The sequence below is a fragment of the Bombina bombina genome, chromosome 1 (genome assembly GCF_027579735.1).
Source record: "Bombina bombina isolate aBomBom1 chromosome 1, aBomBom1.pri, whole genome shotgun sequence".
Taxonomy (NCBI): Eukaryota; Metazoa; Chordata; class Amphibia; order Anura; family Bombinatoridae; genus Bombina; species Bombina bombina.
In genome coordinates this window covers 301,525,754-301,550,448 of record NC_069499.1, presented here as the reverse complement: position 1 = coordinate 301,550,448, position 24,695 = coordinate 301,525,754, and the positions used below count along the sequence as shown (strand labels likewise).

Genomic DNA, 24,695 nt, shown 5'->3' with positions numbered 1-24,695 from the left:
TTAGGTTCAGAAACTAACCATTACAATAGTGAGTGAAAAAAAAAGGTTTTTTTTTGTTGTTTTTTTATGTGAAGTCAGTGGGTTTGTGTGAAATTTATTAAAAGATCTTTTAATTTGGTCTGTGCCAAAATAATACAGATCTGTTAGTCTAGGGATAATGACGACAACAGATATAAACTCCATATACACCAGTATAGACCTTAAAGTGACATTAAACCCCAAAAAGATATTATTATTCAGATAGAGAATACAATTTTTTAAAAAGTTTCCAATTTACTTTTATTATCAAATTTGCTTTCCTCTCATGTTATTCTTTGTTGAAGGGATACCTAGGTAGGTAGCGTGCACATGCCTGAAGTACTACATGACAAGAAATAGTGCTGCCATCTAGTGCTCCTGCTAATGTATAACATTTTTGCAAAACTGCTGCCATATAGAGCTCTAGACATGTGCACATAAGCTTACTTTACTGCTTTTCAACAAAAGAAATCAGGAAAACGAAAACAATTGGAAAACAGAAGTGAATTGGAAAGTTGTTTAAAATTGTATGTTCTATCTGAATCATGAAAGAAAAAAAATGGGTTTTATGTCCCTTTAAAAGGCTTATTTTTAACTTATTTATAAGTCAATATACACCTTTATCATTTACCTTAATTTATATATTGACAACATATAAAACTATATTCTTTGCAGCCTTACACCCCACTTTTGCTATTACTTGCATTATAGAAATGTAGAGAATCCAATGTTTTATGTCGCTAACCTACTGGCCAAGTTCTATAACCATGTAATGATACAAAGGCTCTAATCACAGGTATTATATCTTTACACCATAAATCTTGACCCACATTATATATCTTATAAAGCAAACAAAGAAGAGTCTGGGGAAAAAAAATGCAGAACAGACATAACAAGCATACAATATTTCTTTCTATAAATAGAAGCAACACTGTCCCATTCCAGTAGATCTCTTGAAATAACCTCTTTAAGTAATACTTAACAAACATAAAGTTCTTATATCTCCAGGGACTGCCAAAACTTAGAGAGAAAACAAGTCATCCTAGGAATCCAGTTGTGTTACTCTAAATACCTTTACATATACATAGGATTGGCTGGTTGCAATTCCCTAGATATTAGGTAAACTTAGGTGTCCACACAGAACACTAGAACCATGTGCTCAGCACTAGCCGACTTTTATAGCTGCTTTTTAAAGTTCCCTTTTCCCTATGAACTCTGAATTTCAAATTCAATGGAGTGAAAAAGAAACAGGCTCCCTTCTTCTTTTACAGATCCAGGATCATAGTCTGGCCCACACAAAATTCTATTTTAACTTTGGTCATGGTAGCTATAGGTATGTCTTTTGTCAGAACGGCAACGTGTATACTCAGAGCAAGGTAATAACTCTCCTGTTTAGCACCCTTTTCTCTCTTTTTTGGGATATTTATTCATATATACAGAGTACAAATCACAGTCTGCTGTACGGAAGCAAGGTGTCACTTTTAAGGATTTGCTAGGGAACAGGTTGGAAGATAGCAAAGAACTACAGGTATCGATACTTGCGATTTGTTCCTCTACTTTTGCCTTTGGCTGGGGTATTATAGTCTACTCCAAACATGCGGCTTGTGGGGGGCAGGTAATACAGATGCATCCAGGGGCCCTTGGATCTTTTCCTCCTCAGTTTACCAAGTGGTTGGTGGGCTGGATCCAAATCATTCCGGAACCCAGCACTCCTACCTCGATTGGTACTTGGTTACTTGCGACTCGTCCTCCTGATGCTCCTCTGGTGAGACCAAAGCAGGTTTTTTACGCCAGCTCCCTCTCTCTCAGGGCTTCCCGCTTCCTTCTGGCTGCTACCTTCCAGCACAAAGATCTGGCAACCCGGTGTGGTGTGTGCAACTATGCCTCTGCAGCAAAAGTGACTTCCACTGTGGGCTACAATGGCTCCTGTAGCTCAAATGCCCCAAACTGGCTCACCAAAGTGGTTTGTGAGCCAAGGGGTCGCTCAGTGTGGGGCACGTTGTATCTCCAGAGCCAGAGACCCAGAAACATCACCTTGCGCGCCTCTCACAAGTGTGTCTCTCAGACTCCACCCCAAAAGGAAGTCAAACTGACAATTTTTCTTATTTTTATGGGAACCCTGTAATACAGGGAACGGGTTAAGTAGGAAGTCGGCTTCGGCAATATTGTCAAACTGTGGGAACAGTCATAGTGGGGAATAATCAAAAACATGTTTATTGGCTTTTCAACTGCAAGACAAAAAAATGAAAGAAAAAACTGGACACCAAATTAGCCTAATGTGTTTAAGCTATTCGTAAATTTCCTACATGCTACAGAACCACAAAGCCAAATAACAACAATACACCAAAGTAGTCTGGATTCATGCTGGCACAAAGATCTGATTAGCTCATATTTTATCCAGAAGTATATTCACCATATCATTTGACATCATGTGTCTCTCCTGCCTCCTATTCATCTTTCTAGATTGTAAGCTCTAACGACAAGGAGCTTTTTTTCCTTTAGTATAATCATAAAATTGTATATTGTTTTTTATATAGCTGAAGTGTGTAAGTGTGCTTTCTTTTGGACCCCTACTTAATTATTATTATTATTATTATTACTACAACTTTAACTGACTTAAAATGCTAAATAAATTATATTCCAATCTAAGTTTGATCTTGCTTGTTCTGTTAAGTTAATAAAACCATTTCCGATAAAGCACCAGGTGTATCTACTTGGGTGTCTTTAAAATGTCAATCTGTTCAGAACAATTGCAACATCACAATAGCACAGCACAGAACCCTGCATTTTTGTTTGATTTTCCCATTACCATTTCTGAATCCAGCCCGCTATAAACCAGATTCTATCTGCTCATAAATAAAGCCCAGTCATGGACGGATAATAAATGGTAATTTAACCACAAATCTCTCTTCATATGCTCACGCCACCTGTCAGACAGGACTCATTGCTCACTTCCTGACAGTTGAATATCTGAGAAGGTTTTTAGAATGATTTTCCTTTTTTGTGTTTCATGTATGTCCATGGCAAACTGTCAGATACACCAATGTCCTGTCAGTCTGCTCTTACTCATTTTTCTCATTATTTGCTGGGAGCTTTAATATGCACAGCTCAAAGGCAAAAAAAACCTCAAAATGACAATACAGTCCACTGTTTTATTTGAATATACTGAACAGGCCATATCCTCCAAGACATATGAATCAAAAACCTTAGAAACACACCACAGGGGAAAAAAAAAAACATGCAGACACAAAATATATCTGATAAATTTTGCAAATATAAATTTAAAACGTTTTAATTTCATAAGATAATTCCAGATTATTAAAGGGACAGACAACACCTAAATTGTTATTGTTTTAAAAGTTAGATAGTGCCTTTAGACAGCTTTGCACAACCAACATTGTTATATTAATATACTTTATATTATTACAGCCTCTAACTTTCTGCCTGTTTTAAGCCACTATAGACAGCCTCTTATCACATGCTTTTTTTTGCTTTTCCCAACAGGAGACTGCTAGTTCATGTGGGCCATATAGATAACATTGTGCTCATGCCCGTGGAGTTATTTATGAGTAATGGTCTAAAATGCAAGTCAATAAATCATAAATAAATAGCCATGTGTTTAGAGGGCTGTAATTAGATACAAGGTAATCACAGAGGTTAAAAGTATATTAAAATAACCATTGCCTAGATTAATAGTTTTGTCGGTAAAGACCCGTGGTGCTAACGCTTCTTTTTTTTCCAGCGCTCCCTTAAGACAACACTGGTATTTAGAGTTGTCTGAATGGCTGTGTTAGCCTCAGAAAAGGGAGCGTTGAGCGTAATTTAGCTCCACTTTAACCCTCAAAACCAGCGTTGCCTACGGTAGCGGTAAGCTGGAAAAACGTGCTCGTGCATGATTTCCCCATAGGAAACAATGGGGCTGAGCTGGCTGAAAAAAACCCTAACACCTGCAAAAAAGCAGCGTTCAGCTCCTAACGCAGCCCCATTGTTTCCTATGGGGAAATACTCTCTAAGTCTACACCTAACACCCTAACATGAACCCCGAGTCTAAACACCCCTAACCTTACACTTATTAACCCCTAATCTGCCGCCCCCGCTATCGCTGACACCTGCATTTTATTATTAACCTCTAATCTGCCACTCCGGACACCGCCGCAACCTACATTATCCCTATGATCCCCTAATCTGCTGTCCCTAACATCGCCGACACCTATATTATATTTATTACCCCCTAATCTGCCCCCCCCAATGTCGCTGCCACCTACCTACACTTATTAACCCCTAATCTGCCGACCGGACCTCGCCGCCACTATAATAAATGTATTAACCCCAAAACCGCCGCACTCCCGCCTCGCAAACACTATAATAAATTGTATTAAACCCTAATCTGCCCTCCCTAACATCGCCGCCACCTACCTACAATTATTAACCCCTAATCTCACGCCCCCAACGTCGCTGCTACTATAATAAAGTTATTCACCCCTAAACCTAAGTCTAACCCTAACACCCCCCTAACTTAAATATAATTTAAATTAAAAGAACTAAATTTACTATCATTAAATAAATTATTCCTATTTAAAACTAAATACTTACCCATAAAATAAACCCTAATATAGCTACAATATAACTATTAGTTACATTGTAGCGATTTTAGGATTTATTTTTATTTTACAGGCAACTTTGTATTTATTTTAGCTAGGTACAATAGCTATTAAATAGTTAATAACTATTTAATAGCTACCTAGTTAAAATAATTACAAAATTACCTGTAAAATAAATCCTAACCTAAGTTACAAATACACCTAACACTACACTATCAATAAATTAATTAAATAAATGACCTACAATTAGCTAAACTAAAATACAATTAAATAAACTCACCTATAACACCAAAAAAATAAACACTAAATTACAGAAAAATAAAAAAAATTACAAGAAGTTTAAACTAATTACACCTAATCTAAGCCCCCTAATAAAATAAAAAAGCCCCCCAAAATAATAAAATTCCCTACCCTATTCTAAATTACAAAGTAATCAGCTCTTTTACCAGCCCTTAGGGCTTTTTGCAGGGCATTGCCCCAAAGTAATCAGCTCTTTTACCTGTTAAAAAAATACAACCCCCCCAACATTAAAACCCACCACCCACATACCCCTACTCTAACCCACCCAAACCCCCCTTAAATAAACCTAACACTAACCCCCTGAAGATCTCCCTACCTTGAGTCGTCTTCACCCAGCTGAGCCGAATTCTTCATCCAAGCGGAGCAAGAAGAGGTCCTCTATCCGGTAGAAGTCTTCATCCAAGCGGGGCAAGAAGAGGTCCTCCATCCGGTAGATGTTTTCATCCAAGCGGGGCAGAAGAGGTCTTCCATCTGATTGAAGTGTTCATCCAAGCAGCGTCTTCTATCTTCATCCATCCGGAGCAGAGCAGAGCCATCTTCCATCCAGCCGACGTGGAACCATCCTCTTCAACCGACGGACTAACGACGAATGACGGTTCCTTTAAGGGACATCATCCAAGATGCCTCGAATTCTGATTGGCTGATAGGATTCTATCAGCCAATCGGAATTAAGGTAGGAAAAATCTGATCCAATCAGCCAATCGGATTGACCTCGCATTCTATTGGCTGATCGGAATAGCGATGTTAGGGGCAGCAGATTAGGGGTTCATAGCTATAATGTAGGTTGCGGTGGTGTCCGGAGTGGCAGATTAGGGGTTGAAAAAAATTATGATAGGGTTTGTGATGTGGGGGGGCCTCGGTTTAGGGGTTCATAGGTAGTTTATGGGTGTTAGTGTACTTTATAGCACAGTAGTTAAGAGATTTATGTTCCCGTGTTAGCCCATAAAACTCTTAACTACTGACTTTTTTTGATGGTAGGAGTCTTGTCGGTAGAGGCTCTACCGCTCACTTCTTCCAAGACTCGTAATACCAGCGTTAGGCAAATCCCATAGAAAAGATAGGATACGCAATTGACGTAAGGGGATCTGCGGTAGCCTCGAGTCGTGGAAAGAAAGTGAGCGGTAGACCCTTTCCTGCTTGACTCTAAATACCAGCGGGCGTTAAAAAGCAGCGTTAGGACAACTCTAAATCTAGGCGCATGTTTGCTGTGAAAAACTGTGGAATGGGTAATAAAGGGATTATCTATATTTTTTAACAATAACATTTTTTGAGCAGACTCTGTCCATTTAATGAAGCTGATATTTATACAAACCGAGTTCCAACCCACATATTTAATAAATTAAATAAACTCAAGTTTATAACATCACAATATAAATACAAATAAGTATAGCTCTTGAAACTGAAGAGAGGAAATAATGTGGTGCTGATGGCAAAAAATTATTATGTGTTGCAAAGTAAGGGGAAAAAACTGAAAAAAAATCCCTGTTTTATTTTAAAAGGATTTATAAAAAGACACAATTGTTCTAATGATTTGGGCTTGCACCCAATGTGGGCAAGATTAACTTTTAAAGGACAGTTATATTTACGTATAAATAATTTTTTTCTCGAGTGTTTTCAGATGTTTCTACTGAGTTAAACACTCAAAAATTCCAATCAAACCTCAAGATTGGTGTAGTTTAATGGTATTTAAAAATGGATGCTTTTGAGTGCGCCTTAACAGAAACTCAGATTTTTAACATAATGTGTGTTTGTTATTTCCGGAAATTAAATGTATGATTTCTTGTCTGTAATGTACTAAAAATTTACTTTTCATTTTTAAATATGAACTATCTATAAAAGTAGTTTCTCTATTCAAATAATGTCAGATAGATTGTCAGAAAAAAATACATCACACGTTGGTGCTCTTAAAATGAAAATTAAATTCTTTACTTTATGTCTAAAAAGTTTTTTTTCCCTTTTAAAACGTTTTACAGATTCATTCAAGGCTTTGAAAATTATTATTATTTGCTCACAACTTTATGTAGCATCAATGAAAACTTCACATATAAAATACACAGTTTCACATCATAAATAAACGTTATTCATTTTGCAACATATATAAGTTTTTGTAACTAACATGAACTTTTTGTTTCAAACAGACTGACACTTAATTTTCTTGTTAACTGTTCCTTTAGGGCAGAGCTTTCCAATCTTTTCATGTTGGTGACACACTTTTTAGACCTACATCATTTTGCGACACAGTAATTCAGCTGTACTAGCAAACAGGAGGTTAAACTAACTTGTTTTTAAGATACGGACACATACATAAATGATATATTAACTAAATGTATTTACAAGTAACAGTAAGTATGTGCAAGAATTAAAGAAGTTTAATAACACCAATAGCTACTTACTATTTTAATGTGATGTATGAGGTTGATGGGATGAACACAGTTTCTGAATATTTGGTTTAATATTAAAGACACTCGCATTTCATCATCAAGCATTTTTAAGCTTCCACTTCCTATCCATATATCAAGAGCAGGAGCAGCAATGCACTACTTGGAGCTAGCTGTAAAAACAAACACTTTGACTTCTGACTTCAGCTCAGCATTTACACTGCCACCCTAAGAGCTCTGTGAGTCCGACTGATTACTGCCCGTGCTGCAAACACACTGCTGTTTGACTCACTCACTACACATGCAGTCAGGAGCCAATGTGCTACCAAAGCCGCCAATGGGAATACTATCAGTTCCCACTGAGCTGCATCAATAGGTTTAGATGATCTGTAGCCCACTAGGTATCAATCACGTATCAACCATGTGATATGCGTAGCAGGCAGGCGAAAATTTGGAAACCCCCCCAAAAAAAAAAATTTTAAATAAAAAAAAAAAATTGTGCTGAAGCAGGGACACACCTACACACAGCTGCCGACACACAGTTTGGAAAGCACTGCTTTAGGGAATTATCTTTTTCAGTTTGTTTTATATCCTATCGTTTGTTTTCTTATGATATATTCTGTTCCATACAGCTTAGCAATAGTGTCATATGTAAAAGAGACCCTTTGGTTTTTGTAGTGAGGTAATAGTTGGTGGCCACATATTTTTCTCAATCGTTTATATATTTAAAAGTTTTGTATATTACCGGTAATTGCTGATAGTGTGAACGGTACCTTCCTCTTTGTATTTCCACTCCTTACGTTAGGACCTTCTTGTACTCCACCAATTCGTCTACCTCATAGGAGCGGTGTGACAGCGCTTAGGTTCCTTGACTTCCTGGGGGGGGTGTACTGGTCACTGGAGTTTCCTGTTACAGGTGCTGGGTAATCCGTTTCAATTGACTCACTGTAATCCTTTGCTACGCATTTCAGATGATCTGTACAGCATTTCTCTTTGCATTTGTTTGAAAACACAAAGCAAGCTGCCCCTTAAATGAAGACAAATAAATGGATGCACGCACCAAAAAAATTTAGTTGGTTCACATGGTAACATTTTTAAAGGCTTCAGATTTATAGTTTTATGCTGTTCAATACCAATCCAGCAATGTCCTTGTCAGCTGATTCCTGTGTCAACCAATAAGTACATAAGCTTCACTTCTGTTCTTGACAATCCTAACCCCGTAAAAAAAATTTTAAAAAAATTATATTATTTGTGCTGCTGTTGGCTTGTAGCACAAACACTAACAACTTTATTAAAGTTTAAGCTGCTGTTGAGCTGCTTCTCTGAAGACATTCCGCATAGGAAATAGCTGAAAAAAATGTGTTTTTTTTAACAATTTCCAAACAAACTTAACATATAGGGCATATTTATCAAGGTCTGGCGGACCTCGCTGAAAACGGCAAGCAATACGCTCGCCGTATTCAGCATTGCACCAGCAGCTCACCCCCTGCAGACTCGCGGCCAATGGGCCGCCAGCAGGGGGTGTCAATCAACCCGATCTTACTCGATCGGGTTGTATTGTGGCGATGTCTGTCCGCCTGCTCAGAGCAGGCAGACAGGTTATGGAGCAGCGGTCTTTGTGACCGCTGCTTCATAACGGCTGTTTCTGGCGAGTCTGAAGACTCGCTAGAAACAGGGGCCATCAAGCTCCTTATGGAGCTTGTTAAATAGAGGCCATAGGATGAAACAAAATATTGTTTTTTTATGATGAAAAATGTGTCCAAAAGATTTTTTTTTCTATGCACATGTCTAATATGCATTATAACCAATATAGAATCAATCAGCCAACATGATTTACTTTTGTTTCGGCCTCTTCAACTGCCCTAATGATCTAGGAAAATCCCAGTGAAATATTTTCCAAAAGCTCTTGTTTGTAGCTCATAATTATTTGTGTGTTTAAATAGTTTTGTTTTTTCCTGCTCTGTGGTATATGTAAATCATTGCTAATTAAAATGGCAGCTCTTCTGGGGCGGAGTCTGGCAGGGCTTCAGGATGGTCGCATCTGTCTAGAGCTCTGTGAAACTGAGCAAAAAGATATGCCATAACTCCGGACTACAAGCTCACAGGTTATTGCCTTTAAGTCCTAAAGCTTCATAAAGTAGAGAGGAGCACTGCGGAGGCTTGAGGCACATTCTGATGTGAACGGAAAGCCATTAACTGAGAAGTAGGGAAGCGTCAGTAGGCGCCATTTAATCTAGGCCGCAAACACACTATCACAAATCGCATACCAAAAATATCAGCCGATCGCAGGCGGTAGTCATAGCTGACAGCATTTCTCATAATGGAGAGGAGAGATCTCATTAAGACACCGCCAGTATTTTCTCCTACCATCAAAGCCTGAAAACTACTCCATGCAATGTCTAAACTCCCACTCTTACGAATAACCGCAGTGAGGGAAATTGGATTGTTGAGACTTGAAGTGGAAACTACTTCCCCCCACCCAGCAATGGGGTAACTTAAGAGCAAACATTGTTCTGCAAAACTGCAAACTTCACACCTCTGTTGCTCATCATTATATCCCAACATGGATGCACAACTCTCCTATGATACTATCAGACTTATGTTTACACAGCTAGAAAAGAAAATGTGTGAGCAGTTTGCCGATCTTGCTCAGTCACTGCATGCTGTGGACATACGACTTGATGCCGTTCATTAACTTTCTCATTTTTCCCTAGCCTTGATCTATAAACTCAGTTGGCGATAAGTACTGCTGATGACTCACTTCCATATTTCTGAAACTGAAGCCGAGCTGCTAGTGGCCCGAAGCATCACGGCTCAATAGGGTTTACCTAAGAGGATTGCACTTCATATTTTTACTATAAATTAGCAGTACATATGCTCACTTCAGCCATATACAGCTCTTTGTATGACATCTCAATGTCCTCATTTGCATACCATACCTATATTTTGTTACCCATTTTGCCCATAAGTGTATTGCTAGTAATGCTATGTTAAACTAGATCAGTAATCCCTTTATTTTAGATTAGGCTCATAATGTGTGCTATAACCTAGTACCCTACTATATTCTCAGCGTGTCCTTTCTGACAAGACTTTATTTGTATAGGCTGCCATCCATGACAGATACTTTTAATGTATGCTGAGGAGTGAGAGGCATTGGTTAACTTCTTGGCCTTTGCTGTTGACCCAGTTAAGGGAGGGCAGAATTAGCAGAAATAAGATTATAGCAACTCTTGTTGTTTTGTTTATCTACATTTCATATGTTGTATTTAACTCATGTTTATATTCACTTACCAAGTGTCTGCTCTTCTCCACATAGTACCTAGTCTCCTGCTCTCAATTAAGCATGCTATATTAGCCCTTTAGAGTATTATTCAGATATGTATTATGATACCTGTTCCCCACGCTTCACTTTCTAAAATTGGTATACGAGTTAGATGAATAGTGCCTTGTCCAGACAAGATATTTAATATAAACCTTTCTATGCTAAGTAACCATCCTAGGATGGTTATATATACAGTTGCAAGAAAAAGTATGTGAACCCTTTGGAATGATATGGATTTCTGCACAAATTGGTCATAAAATGTGATCTGATCATCATCTAAGTCACAACAATAGACACTCACAGTCTGCTTAAACTAATAACACACAAATAATTAAATGTTGCCATGTTTTTATTGAACACACCATGTAAACATTCACAGTGCAGGTGGAAAAAGTATGTGAACCCTTGGATTTAATAACTGGTTGAACCTCCTTTGGCAGCAATAGCAAACCTTTCCTGTAGTTGCAGATCAGACGTGCACAATGGTCAGGAGTAATTCTTGACCATTCCTATTTACAGAACTGTTTCAGTTCAGCAATATTCTTGGGATGCCTAGTGTAAATCGCTTTCTTGAGGTCATGCCACAGCATCTCAATCGGGTTGAGGTCAGGACTCTGACTGGGCCACTTCAGAAGGCGTATTTTCTTCTGTTTAAGCCATTCTGTTGTTGATTTACTTCTATGCTTTGGGTCATTGTGCTGTTGCAACACCCATCTTCTGTTGAGCTTTAGCTGGTAGACAGATGGCCTTAAGTTCTCCTGCAAAATGTCTTGATAAACTTGGGAATTCATTTTTCCTTCGATGATAGCAATCCGTCCAGGCCCTGATGCAGCAAAGCTTTTGGAGATACTTTTATAACCCTTTCCAGCTTTATGCAAGTCAACAATTCTTAATCGTAGGTCTTCTGAGAGCTCTTTTGTGCGAGGCATCATTCACATCAGGCAAAGCTTCTTGTGAAAAGCAAACCCAGAACTGGTGTGTGTTTTTTATAGGGCAGGGCAGCTGTAACCAACACCTCCAATCTCATCTCATTGATTGGACTCCAGTTGGCTGACATCTCACTCCAATTAGCTCTTGGAGATGTCATTAGTCTAGGGGTTCACATACTTTTTCCACCTGCACTGTGAATGTTTACATGGTGTGTTCAATAAAAACATGGCAACATTTCATTCTTTGTGTGTTATTAGTTTAAGCAGACTTTGATTGTCTATTATTGTGACTTAGATGATGATCAGATCACATTTTATGACCAATTTGTGCAGAAATCCATATCATTCCAAAAGGTTCACATACTTTTTCTTGCAACTGTATATATTGTAGCCTAACACTTATTTGTGTTTTCTGCTGTGAGGTAAATGATCTAATAATTTTCTCAGACACAAGTTGTGTATTATAGGCCAACGTTTAAAGTGACTTGCATAGTCATGGGTATTTGCTAGCTTATGAGGAATACCTTTAGTCTGAGTCCTATGCTTGTAGTAAAATAGATCTTTACATTACTTATGTACATGCTGGGGGATTAGTATTTAGGGTTAAACGTGCACAGCCTTGATATCACAATCATACCTGTTTTTCCCCCCAACACAGCCATATATACTCATTTCCCCATCTCAGGCACTAAATATTATATAATGATATTTTGTTTATTACCGATATGCTACCTTCTCTTTATGTATATTTGCATTTAGCTAGAGATGGCTTTATATTACAATGAGGTCTCATCTTTCTTTACCTAGTTAGACAGAGGTATTACTTTTTCCTGTCCATACATAAGTGATATAACTCCTTAGTCTCCCTCAGCCGGCGAGGGAGATATGGGATCATTTGTGACAGTATGGAGGTTACCTTGTTATTTATCTTTATGCATTTTCTGTCACTTTACCTTGTTTATTTTATCTATTTCAGTATAACGTGATGGATACTCATTGCTAGGCTATTATTTATTTAGGTGACACTTCGACCATAGACACTATTAATTCACACACTCACTTCTACAAAATGGATATCAGGGCTGTGTTCCCTAATGCTTTAAATAGGCTACATATAGGTATTTAACCCTGGGCTGGTTAATCTGCATTTAAAGGCTCTTAGAGATTCGTAGAGTACAACTAGTTACTGTTTGATTCCCCACAGGCATCCTACCTCCTACTTAGTTTGTATTACTAGATGTGTCCCAACCCTCACACAGGAGCACTGTCAACCACCACTAACCTTGGTACGCCATTAAATATTACAACCCACATATACATATGTGAGTATGTGTGCATGTATGTATATTATGTATATGTATATACTAGCCTCTCATGATAGATATTGGAGGCAAAGCATGTATAGAATCTGGCCCTGTTATTATACACATAGGCATGATATAATGTAGCAAGGGGATAACTTTCCAGACCTTAACATAAGATGTGTTACTGTGTGGTTACTTGTTTAACATTTTTTTTCTGTGTAATGCTATAGGTTCTGAGTTTTTAATTAAATATTGCTGTTTCGAAGCTACAGTAAACAATATAACGCATACCCCGCCCCCCAATGCAGATCTTAAGCAGTGTTTATCCGCTGAGAATCAAATTTCAAACCTAACATAAGTTTATATTTCAACATTATAACTATGATCTTGCTTTATTTTGACATGTATATTGATATTTTCACATTCATGCAATGTCATTAAGACTCAATTAGGTCCTTAGCGTGACTATCCTACTCCACCCTTTCTCCTTAATCACTTGGTCCACAAGTGGCCGACTAAATAGTCACTCAATTACGCAATTAATATGTAAAAATAGAGGTTTCAATAGCCCACTCATTTCCTTTTTTTGCCAGTCGTCCTTATTTTCCTTATTTTATGGTTTCTTATTTAAAGGGACAGTTCACCCAAAAACTTTCTCCCCTTTAAATTATTCCCAATGATCCTTTTAACCTGCTAGAGTGTATTAAATTTGTTGCAAGTAGCTCCTTTACTCATATTTCAGCATTTGAAATAGCTGATTTAGCTTGTGGTTTCCCAACCTATACTGAAAGTTTTGATACTGGCGTATACGCTATTGACAAGCCTAAGTAAACACAGCCAGCAGAAGAGATTACACTCTCAGTGGGGGGCATGATAGTGAAGTAATAAAATGATAATTTTCCATTGTTCTCTCTAAGTATTGAGCTTTGGTTTTCTAGACAAATATAAGATAAGGAAGCAAGTCTGTGCACATAAAAGTGATAACATAATGAGATCTAATATATCCTGAAGCTCAACCCATTGTAATAGGCTGTGGTTTCAAAGCACAAAACCAGCTACTTCAGATACACAAATAAACCCGAAAATGCAATTTCTCAAATATTTTATACTCTGCAGTTGGTATAACAAGTCATTTAAAATACATTTATGGAAAAAAATTTTTACAGTGTACTGTCCCTTTAACTGAATGGATGTTGTTGTTACATGGAATTCGTTGTACGTTTTGTTTTTACTTTCTGTATTTGCACAACCTCAATAAAAGAATATTAAAAAAAAAATGGCAGCTCTTCTAATTAATTGGAGTGACTTTGAAAAGATTTGGAGTAACTGATTCATTTATATTGAAAACTGCATGCACAAAAAATGAGTATGGCATTATGAAGCTCAGATTTAGAATGAGCTAAATGAACAAATAAATTCTGCAAACAATATAAATGAAATTGAATATAGTAAAGACTTTGACAACGTTTTCAAATGTTTATTTTGCTCTAAATTGTTATCATCAGGTTTTTATTAATAGAAATAATAATACTTTTAAGAATGTAAGCAAACTGAATATGTGCAGGGTTACAAATCAGTAAGCCTGCTCGGAACTTAGAGGGAAAATTGATCCTAAATCCATTTTGCATTAAAAAGAAGTAAACTTGCTTGTCACACTTCCAATAAATACCCAGAAGCAATTGGTTAGCGTCTAATTACTTGTTGGTGTTACACAGTGCAAATTACTGGCTAGATGTGTCCTCACAAAATGAGTTTACGAGACACAGTTTGATGAAGAGCATAATGCCCCATAAACCTGAACAAACAGAGGCCTCTCTCCTGACCTTTGTGTCGTGAGGGCGCACATCTAAAAGAGCTAAGCATGAGATCCTAAGATTATGAAATACATCCCACAGCCAAAGACAAGTCACATATCTCGGTCACAGAACTTGGGAATGGAAAGACTGCTTAGTATAAAAACAAACAGCTTGATTCAAGGGTTAGGATATATGTGAGAAGGCAACTTAAAGAGTCCTGATTGCATTTTCCCATTAAAATGTAGATAGCAGCTGTCTCTTGTGCTTCTGTGCGTATAAAATGCGAAGTCATTTCTATTTTGCTGATATATTAGCAGAGACTATAAACTACCAGCTTAGCTTTTTATTTGCAGCTATGTGGCTGAGAAGAAAAATGTAATATTGTATTTAGGTTGCACGGCTAGTTACCCCAACAAACACTGAATATGCATGTAAAGAAGAGAAACACAAATCACAAGGAGAGGAAATGCTTATTGGTTTTTAACTCTCAAAAAAAAAAAAATTCAGAATATATATGAACAAAAATATATGCAGAGAATTTCAGCAATCCTTATTTATATCATGATATTTAACAAGAGATATGGCATATGGCACACAGCAATTCCTGGTAAACAGTTACAATCTAGGAGAAACTGATATCTTTTTCTGTCTGCTGTTACTTTATAAAACTATTTTAAAGTAAATAAATAAGAAATGTTAACATGACAATTCTCAGTAATTTATGGTCTTGACCTAAGCAGAAAAACTTAATTTTGTCATATAACTACATTAATGACATAATACGGTGTATATTGTGTACCTCACTCCTCCAATAATTAAATGCATTACTTACCCTTCAGTTTTGTACATTGAGCATCGCTCAAGAGGCACTTTAAGAACTCCATTGTTAAGTCCCACAAACAGAGATCTGTTACTGTGAAGAATTTGTAGGCTCCTGATTGGTTCCTGTTGACCGCTGGGAAGTATATGCATCTCTTCCAAATAACAGCTCCTCAGGCTGCGATTAGAGGTGGAAAGAGCCTTTAATATGGTGCCATGTTCTGGGAAAAAGAAAGAATGGGCATATTATACCATGACCGTTATTATTAGCATTATTATATATTTACAAAGCATTACTATTATCATAAGTGCTGTACAAGAGGAATAATCATGAGACATATGCTTATAGAAGAGAGGTTATGGGGGCAGAAGGTAAGATAGAAACTTGATGAATACAAGTCTTGTCTCAAAACTAAAGGCCAAATATATAACAACTATACAGCCAGTTCAGGAAGGTTACCAGAAGTCTATGTATTTGAAATATTAGTGACATGCTTCTTTAAAAAGACATATTTCACTGAGAGCTACATCACTCTGATTACAAAAGATATTGTACTTTTGACATAGATAACTTTCACCTAGATTACAAGTTTTGCGTTAGAGGCTGTACGGTGCTAACGACCAGTTTATGCTCACCGCTCACTTACAGACAACGCTGGTATTATGGGTTTTTAGAAATCTGGCGTTAGCCACAAAAAAGTAAGCGAAGAGCAAAATTTAGCTCCACATCTTACCTCAATACCAGCGCTGCTTACGTTAGCGGTGAGCAGGTAAAACGTGCTCATGCACGATTTCCCCATAGGAATTAATGAGGGAGAGCTGGCTGAAAAAAAACCTAACACCTGCAAAAAAGCAGCGTAAAGCTCCTAACGCAGCCCCATTGATTCCTATGGGGAAATAAAATTTATGTTTACACCTAACACCCTAACATGAACCTCAAGTCTAAACACCCCTAATCTTACACTTATTAACCCCTAATCTGCCGCCCCTGACATCGCCGACACCTGCATTATATTATTAACCCCTAATCTGCCACTCCGGACACCTCCGCCCCCTACATTATAGTTATGAACCCCTAATCTGCTGCCCCCAACATCTCCAAACCCTACATTATACTTATTAACCTCGAATCTGCTGCCCCCAATGTCGCCACCACTATAATAAAGTTATCAACCCCTAATCCTAAATCTAACCCTAACCCTAACCCCCCTTAAGAAATATAATTACAATAAATCTAAATAAAATTACTACAATTCACTAAATTATTCCTATTTAAAATTAAATACTTACCTAAAAAATAAACCCTAAGATAGCTACAATATAACCAATTGTTACATTGTAGCTAGCTGAGGTTTTATTTTTATTTCACAGGCTTTGTATTTATTTTAACTAGGTACAAAAGTTATTAAATAGTTATTAACTATTTAATAACTACCTAGTTAAAATAAAGACAAATTTACCTGTAAAATAAAACCTAACCTAAGTTACAATTACACCTAACTCTACATTATAATTAAATTAATTACCTAAACTAAATACAATTAATAACAATTTAAAAAAATTATCTAAAGTACGAAAAAAACAAACACTAAATTACAGAAAATAATAAAATAATTACAAGATTTTTAAACTAATTACACCTACTCTAATCCCCTAACAAAATAAAAAAGCCCCCCAAAATAAAAAAGCCCTAGCCTACACTAAATTACAAATAGCCCTTAAAAGGGCCTTTTGCGGGTCATTGCCCAAAGTAATCATACCCCCCAACATTAAAACCCACCACCCACACAACCAACCCTACTCTAAAATCCACCCAATCCCCCCTTAAAAAAACCTAACACTAACTCCTTGAAGATCACCGTACCATGAGACGTCTTCATCCAAACCAGACAGAAGAGGTCCTCCAGACGGGCAGAAGTCTTCATCCAGACGGCATCTTCTATCTTCATCCATCCGGCGCGGAGCAGCTCCATTTTTAAGACATTCGACACGGAGCATCCTCTTCATCCGGAGTCTTCTTCAACAATGACGGTTCCTTTAAGTGACGTCATCCAAGATGGCGTCCCTTCAATTCCGATTGGCTGATAGAATATTATCAGCCAATCGGATTTAAGGTAGGAAAAATCCTATTGGCTGATGCAATCAGCCAATAGGATTGAGCTTGCATTCTATTGGCTGTTCTAATCATCCAATAGAATGGGAGCTCAATCCCATTGGCTGATTGCATCAGCCAATATGATTTTTCCTACCTTAATTCCGATTGGCTGATAGAATTCTATCAGCCAATCAGACTTGAAGGGGCGCCATCTTGGATGACGTCACTTAAAGGAACCATCATTGTTGAAGAAGACTCCGGATGAAGAGGATGCTCCGTGTCGGATGTCTTGAAGATGGAGCCGCTCCACGCCGGATGGATGAAGATAGAAGATGTCGTCTGGATGAAGACTTCTGCCAGTCTGGAGGACCTCTTCTGCCTGGTTGGATGAAGACGTCTCACGGTAGGGTGATCTTCAAGGAGTTAGTGTTAGGTTTTTTTAAGGGGGGATTGGATGGGTTTTAGAGTAGGGTTGGTTGTGTGAGTGGTGGGTTTTAATGTTGGGGGGGTATTTGTACTTTATTTTTACAGGTAAAAGAGCTGATTACTTTGGGGCAATGCCCCGCAAAAGGCCCTTTTAAGGGCTATTTGTAATTTAGTGTAGGGTAGGGCTTTTTTATTATTTTGGGGGGCTTTTTTATTTTGCTAGGGGGATTAGAGTAGGTGTGATTAGTTTAAAAATCTTGTAATTATTTTATTATTTTCTGTAATTTAGTGTTTTTTTCTCCGTACTTTAGATAATTTTTTAAAATAGTAATTAATTGTATTTAGTTTAGGTAATTAATTTATTTATAGTGTAGTGTTAGGTTTAATTGCAACAGGTTAGGTTTCATTTTACAGGTAAATTTGTCTTTATTTTAACTAGGTAGTTATTAAATAGTTAATAACTATTTAATAACTATTGTACTGCCGGGAGTGTGGCAGTTTTGGGGTTAATATATTTATTATAGTGGCGGCGATGTCCGGTTCAGCAGATTAGGGGTTAAAAATGTTATTTTAGTGTTTGCAATGTGGGGGGCCTCGGTTTAGGGGGTTAATAGGTAGTTTATGGGTGTTAGTGTACTTTTTAGCACTTTAGTTAAGAGTTTTATGCTACAGCGTTGTAGTGTTAAACTCTTAAAGGACCAGTCAACACTGTAGATTTGCATAATCAACAAATGCAAGATAACAAGACAATGCAATAGCACTTAGTTTGAACTTCAAATGAGTAGTAGATTTTTTTTCTGACAATTTTAAAAGTTATGTCTTTTTCCACTCCCCCTGTACCATGTGACAGCCATCAGCCAATCACAAATGCATACACGTACCATGTGACAGCAATCAGCCATTCACAAATGCATACACACTTATTCTTGCACATGCTCAGTAGGAATTGGTGACTCAAAAAGTTTAAATATAAAGACTGTGCACTTTTTGTTAATGAAAGTAAATTAGAAAGTTGTTTAAAATTGTATGCTCTATCTGAATAATGAAAGTTTAATTTTGATTGAGTGGCCCTTTAACTACTGACTTTAAAATGCAGTACCAGGCTTGACAGGAGAGGGTGTACCGCTCACTTTTTGGAAGACTCGTAATACCGGCGCTATGTAAGTCCCATTTAAAATATAGGATACGCAATTGACGTAAGTGGATTTGCGGTATTTCCAAGTCTGGCCAAAAAAGTGAGTGGTACACCTGTACCTGCAAGACTCGTATACCAGCGGGCGTTAAAAAGCAGCGTTGGGACCTCTCAACGCTACTTTTTTACCCTAACTCAAGACTCGTAATCTAGCCGAAAGTTTTTAAAATGTCCATTCAATTTACCTTGTGTCTTAAATGCTGAAAGTATGTGAAGGACTAACCTCTGATGGGCAGTTGCTATAACTGCAGGTGCCAGCGCAACAAAGGACTATCGTTACTTGTAGAAGGAAGAGGTAGAAATGAGAGGAACGAGCATAACAGATAGAGAATGAGAGTGAGCAGATAGAGAGAGAAAAGTGAATGAGCAACACAGAGAAAGAGGGGAAAGAGACAAATATATATATGTAACAAGCAAAATAGATAGGGGTGAAAAATTGCTGACAAGACATGAAGAGCCATTAGAAAATAAATATCTGAGGAATGCAGCCAGGCCAGAAATAGGTTTCTGCAGTATTTGCCTCAATAGTTTAGCCGAAGAAACTATCAATGTAAGTCACTGTCAGGTCTACATCTATGGTTATCCCACATCTGCTATGGAAATGCGGAGATGCATGACCTCTGACCAGTCTACAGATTTATTAAATTGTAAACATTTTCAGCCGTCATCCCCAATAAGGGGCTTGATTACAAGTGGAGCGCTATTTAGTGCTCCCGCTCCCGCGTTAACTTTGCTAGATGGACCCTTTTTGCACTCATCAATTGCATTTGTATTACAAGATGAAAGTAAAAAGTTAGCGCCGTGAGGTATTTGACTGCAAAGGGTTCCGATATATATATTTATGTCTGTGTGTGTGTGTTTATATGTATGTAAAAATATAAATATGTAGACATGTGCATGTATGGATATATATGTTAAAGCCCATTGCAGCCCTTTTTGTTTCACACACCTTGCACCATATATCTTTGATTCCCTATAGCTTTTTTATTACATTTTGTTTAATAATTTTTATCTGACAGTGTTTATATGAGTGTAACTATACTTTTACATGTATTTATGTTGTGTTTTATGCAACTTTTTTCTTACAATACTCTTTACGAGAGCTCTAAAGTTGACGAGCGTAAATCGCTATTGTGCTCAAACCAGCACATTTACTATCATCTACTATCAGGCTATTTCGGTTGCGTGCAAAAAGAAGGGGGGGGGGGGAAACAATATTGCCCGCATGCTACAGTTAATGCTCCCCTCGTATTCTTGCCCAAAGCTGGGTAAATATTATAATACTAATATAATCCTTTTCCATGAAAAGACATTTTAATGGGTTTAGTTTATTTTAGGAGTTGGTGCTGGCCATGAAGAGTTCCAGACTGAGCCTCAAAAATGTGTTAAGTAAAAGGAAACCATAGCAAGTTACCCTTCCAAAGGAATTAGGTTTTGTATACCCTACTATTATAGCAAACTGAAAAATAACAAATCACATGAATGCTTCACAATTCCTCATTCATGCCTGACTTGAAATGCTAGCAAAGCATTAAGGCATCATGGGCTACATTGTCTTGAATGTGACCTACCTGTCCCAATGTACATGACGTGATACAGGGTGTCTTTGCCTTGCACAATATCCACAACCAACTTAGAAAAGCGCACACTGTCCTGAGCCACAAGGGGATCCACAGTCACTGGCTGAACCACATCATTCATAAGGAACAAACGCTGAGCATCTTGCAGGCTTCTCTCCGTTAGGTTTTCATTGGGACTATCATCATTCAGGATACCACACTAAGGACATGGGGAAAAGGGACAGTTGTATGAACTAACAAGGTAAGAGGATACCGTAAAAGGAAAGGTTACATAAAGCAATCAGATTAGTCCTTGGGACAGGTAGCATGCAGCTAAATGGTTAATTAGGGGAGATTGTATATAGATAGATAGAAAGATAGATAGATAGATAGATAGATAGAAGGAGCTTAAAAGGTAAATTTAACTGTAGTGCCAGAACTAACAAGGTAAAGATAAAGAAACTCATACCGTATAATTTAACAGGACTTATGATGAGGGTGTCAAAAATAAATACAAAAATATATGAAGCACAAAGAATAGATATGTACAGAACTGTGAAGGAAGAGGGAGTAAATGTATAAAGTAAAGGGGAAAACAGCTTAGGGGCTATTATATGGGGAAACAATTAACAAAGATATAGGAGCAGTTATATAGAGAAAAAGTTATATGACAATTAGATGAAGGGGTTATAGGAAACACAAAGGTATAGGAAATACAAAGTTAATACTGTTTAATGGGGGAGTTCTACATAAGTATATTGCTTCCACCTGGAAGTTGGGTATTGGGTTAAGTGTCGGTAGCCACGCAGATCTAGGATTCTCCTGGTATCGGAAAGGTCCATTAAAAGCCTGTGTTATGGCGCTGAGGTTAAAGGCACACACTGCAGAGGCAGCAATGCTATTTCTACAAGGAACAGAGAAAAATCTCATTAGGTATAAAATAAAACAAAACTGCACACCAGCTTTTATAATTTCTTAGATATGTATTATAAAGGTCAATAACACAATGAGTTGCATGGGATATAAGTATGTGTTTATATCCCCTAGCTTGTTATGAATCGTTGCCTATATAATCCCACTGCCTAGCAGATCTTAAAAGTTATTGTTTGAAGACTAAAATAAATACATTTTAGACATGTTCATGTTTTGGTAGAAGTCTGTGTCCATCAATACAGCCGTGGGAGCTGTCCTTATGGGCTAAAGAGTAGTTAATTCCTGGGCATTTCCTACTAAGGTTTAATAGCATTTTCTTTGTGCAAAATTATTTTGAACATGTGTAATTTATGATCTTTCATATATATAAGATAGAATTTTGTTTGCTGTTTGTTTTAGATATATCATAGTTGGAAATGTTAGATGCTGTTGGTGGTGTCTTTTTTAGATTAGTGAAACAAAACAAATTAACTGTTCTTGAAACTTCAATACAGCTAGTTTAACATATTCTGGCTCCACCTGCAAGCATAATTTATGTGTTAGAAACTAAAAATGTTTTTAAGAAAACTAGTTTATGTGTATAAATTGGTCAGGGGTCAAGTCCTACAAAATAAAGTGTGGGAACTCACCAAGTCTTCCACCCCTCACATAAATTAATATTTTTTATACACACACACATACTTACATACACACACACACAGTGCATTTATATGTATATCATCTATACACTACAATATATACTACAATCAGCAACTACTGAGCCTATTTAGATTTTGAAGGGACAACAGTATACACCAATTTTCATATGACTGCATATAATAGACACTACTATAAACAATAATATGCATGGATACTGATCTAAAAATACAGTATAAAACCTTTTAAATACTTCCTTAGAAGCTCCCAATTTAGCACTGTTGATGAGATTAGCCTGGGACACCCACTGAAAAGGGCTGAGAGCAGAACCTCCCCTGCATATGAAAAGACCCATTATACAAACAGAAGCAGTCTAAAGTCTGTACACATCAGTATAAATCTAAAACGTTGGGGCTTGACTAGGAATCTGAAAATCAGCACAATGTTATTTAAAAATAAGCAAAGCTATACATTTTACAAAAACACCCCCAGATGGGCTATATAAATGGATTATCTACAAAACAGTTATGCAAATAAAAATCTAGTGTACAATGTGGATATCAAGAGAATGTAGCAAATTAGATAACAGAAGTGAAATGGAAAGTTGTTTAACCCCTTAATGAACCTTCTGGTAACTAGAAATAGCGTCAGGCTACATCACTGGTCCTTAAGGGGTTAAGATTGCATGATCTTTCTAAATCATGAAAGAAAAATGTTGGGTTTCATGTCCCTTTAAAGAAGTTGCCGTGAAGCAACCGATATGGTGCTAGACAAATTTGTTTATTTCTATATGAAGGAATTGTGTGTTCTGCATTTTATTATCAGTTGTATTCATTATTCTATTGTATACAATATTATGTACAATATTGCACTGAATTGGCATTGCACAATCCTGTAGAGTAAATGATTATAAAATAAACAAAAAATAGGGGGCGCTTAAATCCTAGATGGCAAATATCTATAAATTGCAAAATATTCTAAGAGCAATCTCTTAAGAGATAATATATGTGTCAAATATTGGCAATAAATATATCAAATATTAGTAGTGTCTTAGAAACCCAAATTCGGATGGCTATATAATTGCAAAGTGCATAAGACAAAACACAGTGTGTAAATCAACTGCACAATGTATAATATAGCTGTATATAAACCACATTATATAAATCTAATATATGTAAATTAATTAAAGAAAAAAGTATATAGTTGATTATTGTTCTTTGGAAAAAACAGTCAAATTCAAGGTAGATAGCTCCTCTTGAAACCAATGGTGTGTCAGTATGATCTAAAAATAGAAAGAAAAAAGAGAGCGCCTCATGGTACAATATTGACGATCATATGGAAGCAGACGATTCGCTTAGGCCGACAAACGGTGTGTGACCTCTGGTGTCTTTTGCCGCTTTCAGTGCTCGCTACCAGCTCAAACTTCAAAGACAGCTTCTGCTCATGGATCCTTAAGTTGTGGATTATTGCAAAAATTGTTACCACTCACGACAACATTTAGTGAACACTTTGTAGATCAGTTAAAAGCTAAAAAAAGACACATTATTATTATCGGTTATTTGTAGAGCATCTGTGGTATGTCTAAGAATAAAATAATTTTAATACGCTTTGTAACGCGTTTCTCGGCCGTAAAACTGTGGCCATTTCCTGAAGAAACAGCCACAGTATTACGTCCGAGAAACGCGTTGCAAAACTTATTAAAATTATTTTATACTTAGACATATCATGGATGTGTCTTTTTTGGCTTTTAACTAATATACAAAGTGTTCACTAAATGTTGTCGTGAGTGGTAACAATTTTTGCAATAAACCGCAACTTAAGGATCCATGAGCAGAAGCTGTCTTTGAAGTTTGAGCTGGTAACGAGCACTGGAAGCCACAAGAGACACCATTTGTTGGCCTAAGCGAATCGTCCGCTGCAGATGCCTCTCACATTCCTCCACAGCCCACACAGAGATCGAGGATCCAGCAAGCTGACTGCTGTTTAAAGTAAGCCTGCCTGTTTGCATCTTTTTCATTAAAGGTGCCTCTACACTTGTGAGTACCTGTTCACTCTTTGTTCTACTGTTCCATATGATCATCAATACTGCACCATGAGGCGCTCTATTTCTGCTTTCTATTGCACAATCCTGTTTAGCTGGTTATTCTGTAATAAAAATAATTTTAAAACAAAGTTAGTATTTTACTAGACCCGATATTGATATGAAGGTGATTCACTAAAATATTCGAATGTTATATCATGTAATACTAATCAGAAGGTTTTTCTTCCTTATACCTTCTTTACAAGACTAAATTAAACTAGTAGAAATTTCGTAAAAACTAAATACAGGAGGGGGTCCTCATTTCAATGAAAGCAAAGACTGAGGACTGTAATCTAGAGAGGCGTGG

General features: G+C 37.1%; 1 protein-coding gene across 2 annotated transcripts in view; it reads right to left on the bottom strand.

Annotated features, from left to right (window-relative positions):
• Positions 1-24,695, bottom strand: part of SEMA5B (semaphorin 5B) — a 754,887-nt gene that overhangs the window by 190,431 nt on the left and 539,761 nt on the right. For both annotated transcript variants that reach the window (XM_053698073.1, XM_053698072.1), the window contains 3 exons: positions 21,508-21,643; positions 20,752-20,959; positions 15,481-15,688 (listed from right to left, as the gene is read on the bottom strand). In XM_053698073.1, the coding sequence (XP_053554048.1) occupies positions 15,481-15,688; positions 20,752-20,959; positions 21,508-21,643 (552 nt within the window). The remainder of the gene's footprint in view (positions 1-15,480; positions 15,689-20,751; positions 20,960-21,507; positions 21,644-24,695) is intronic.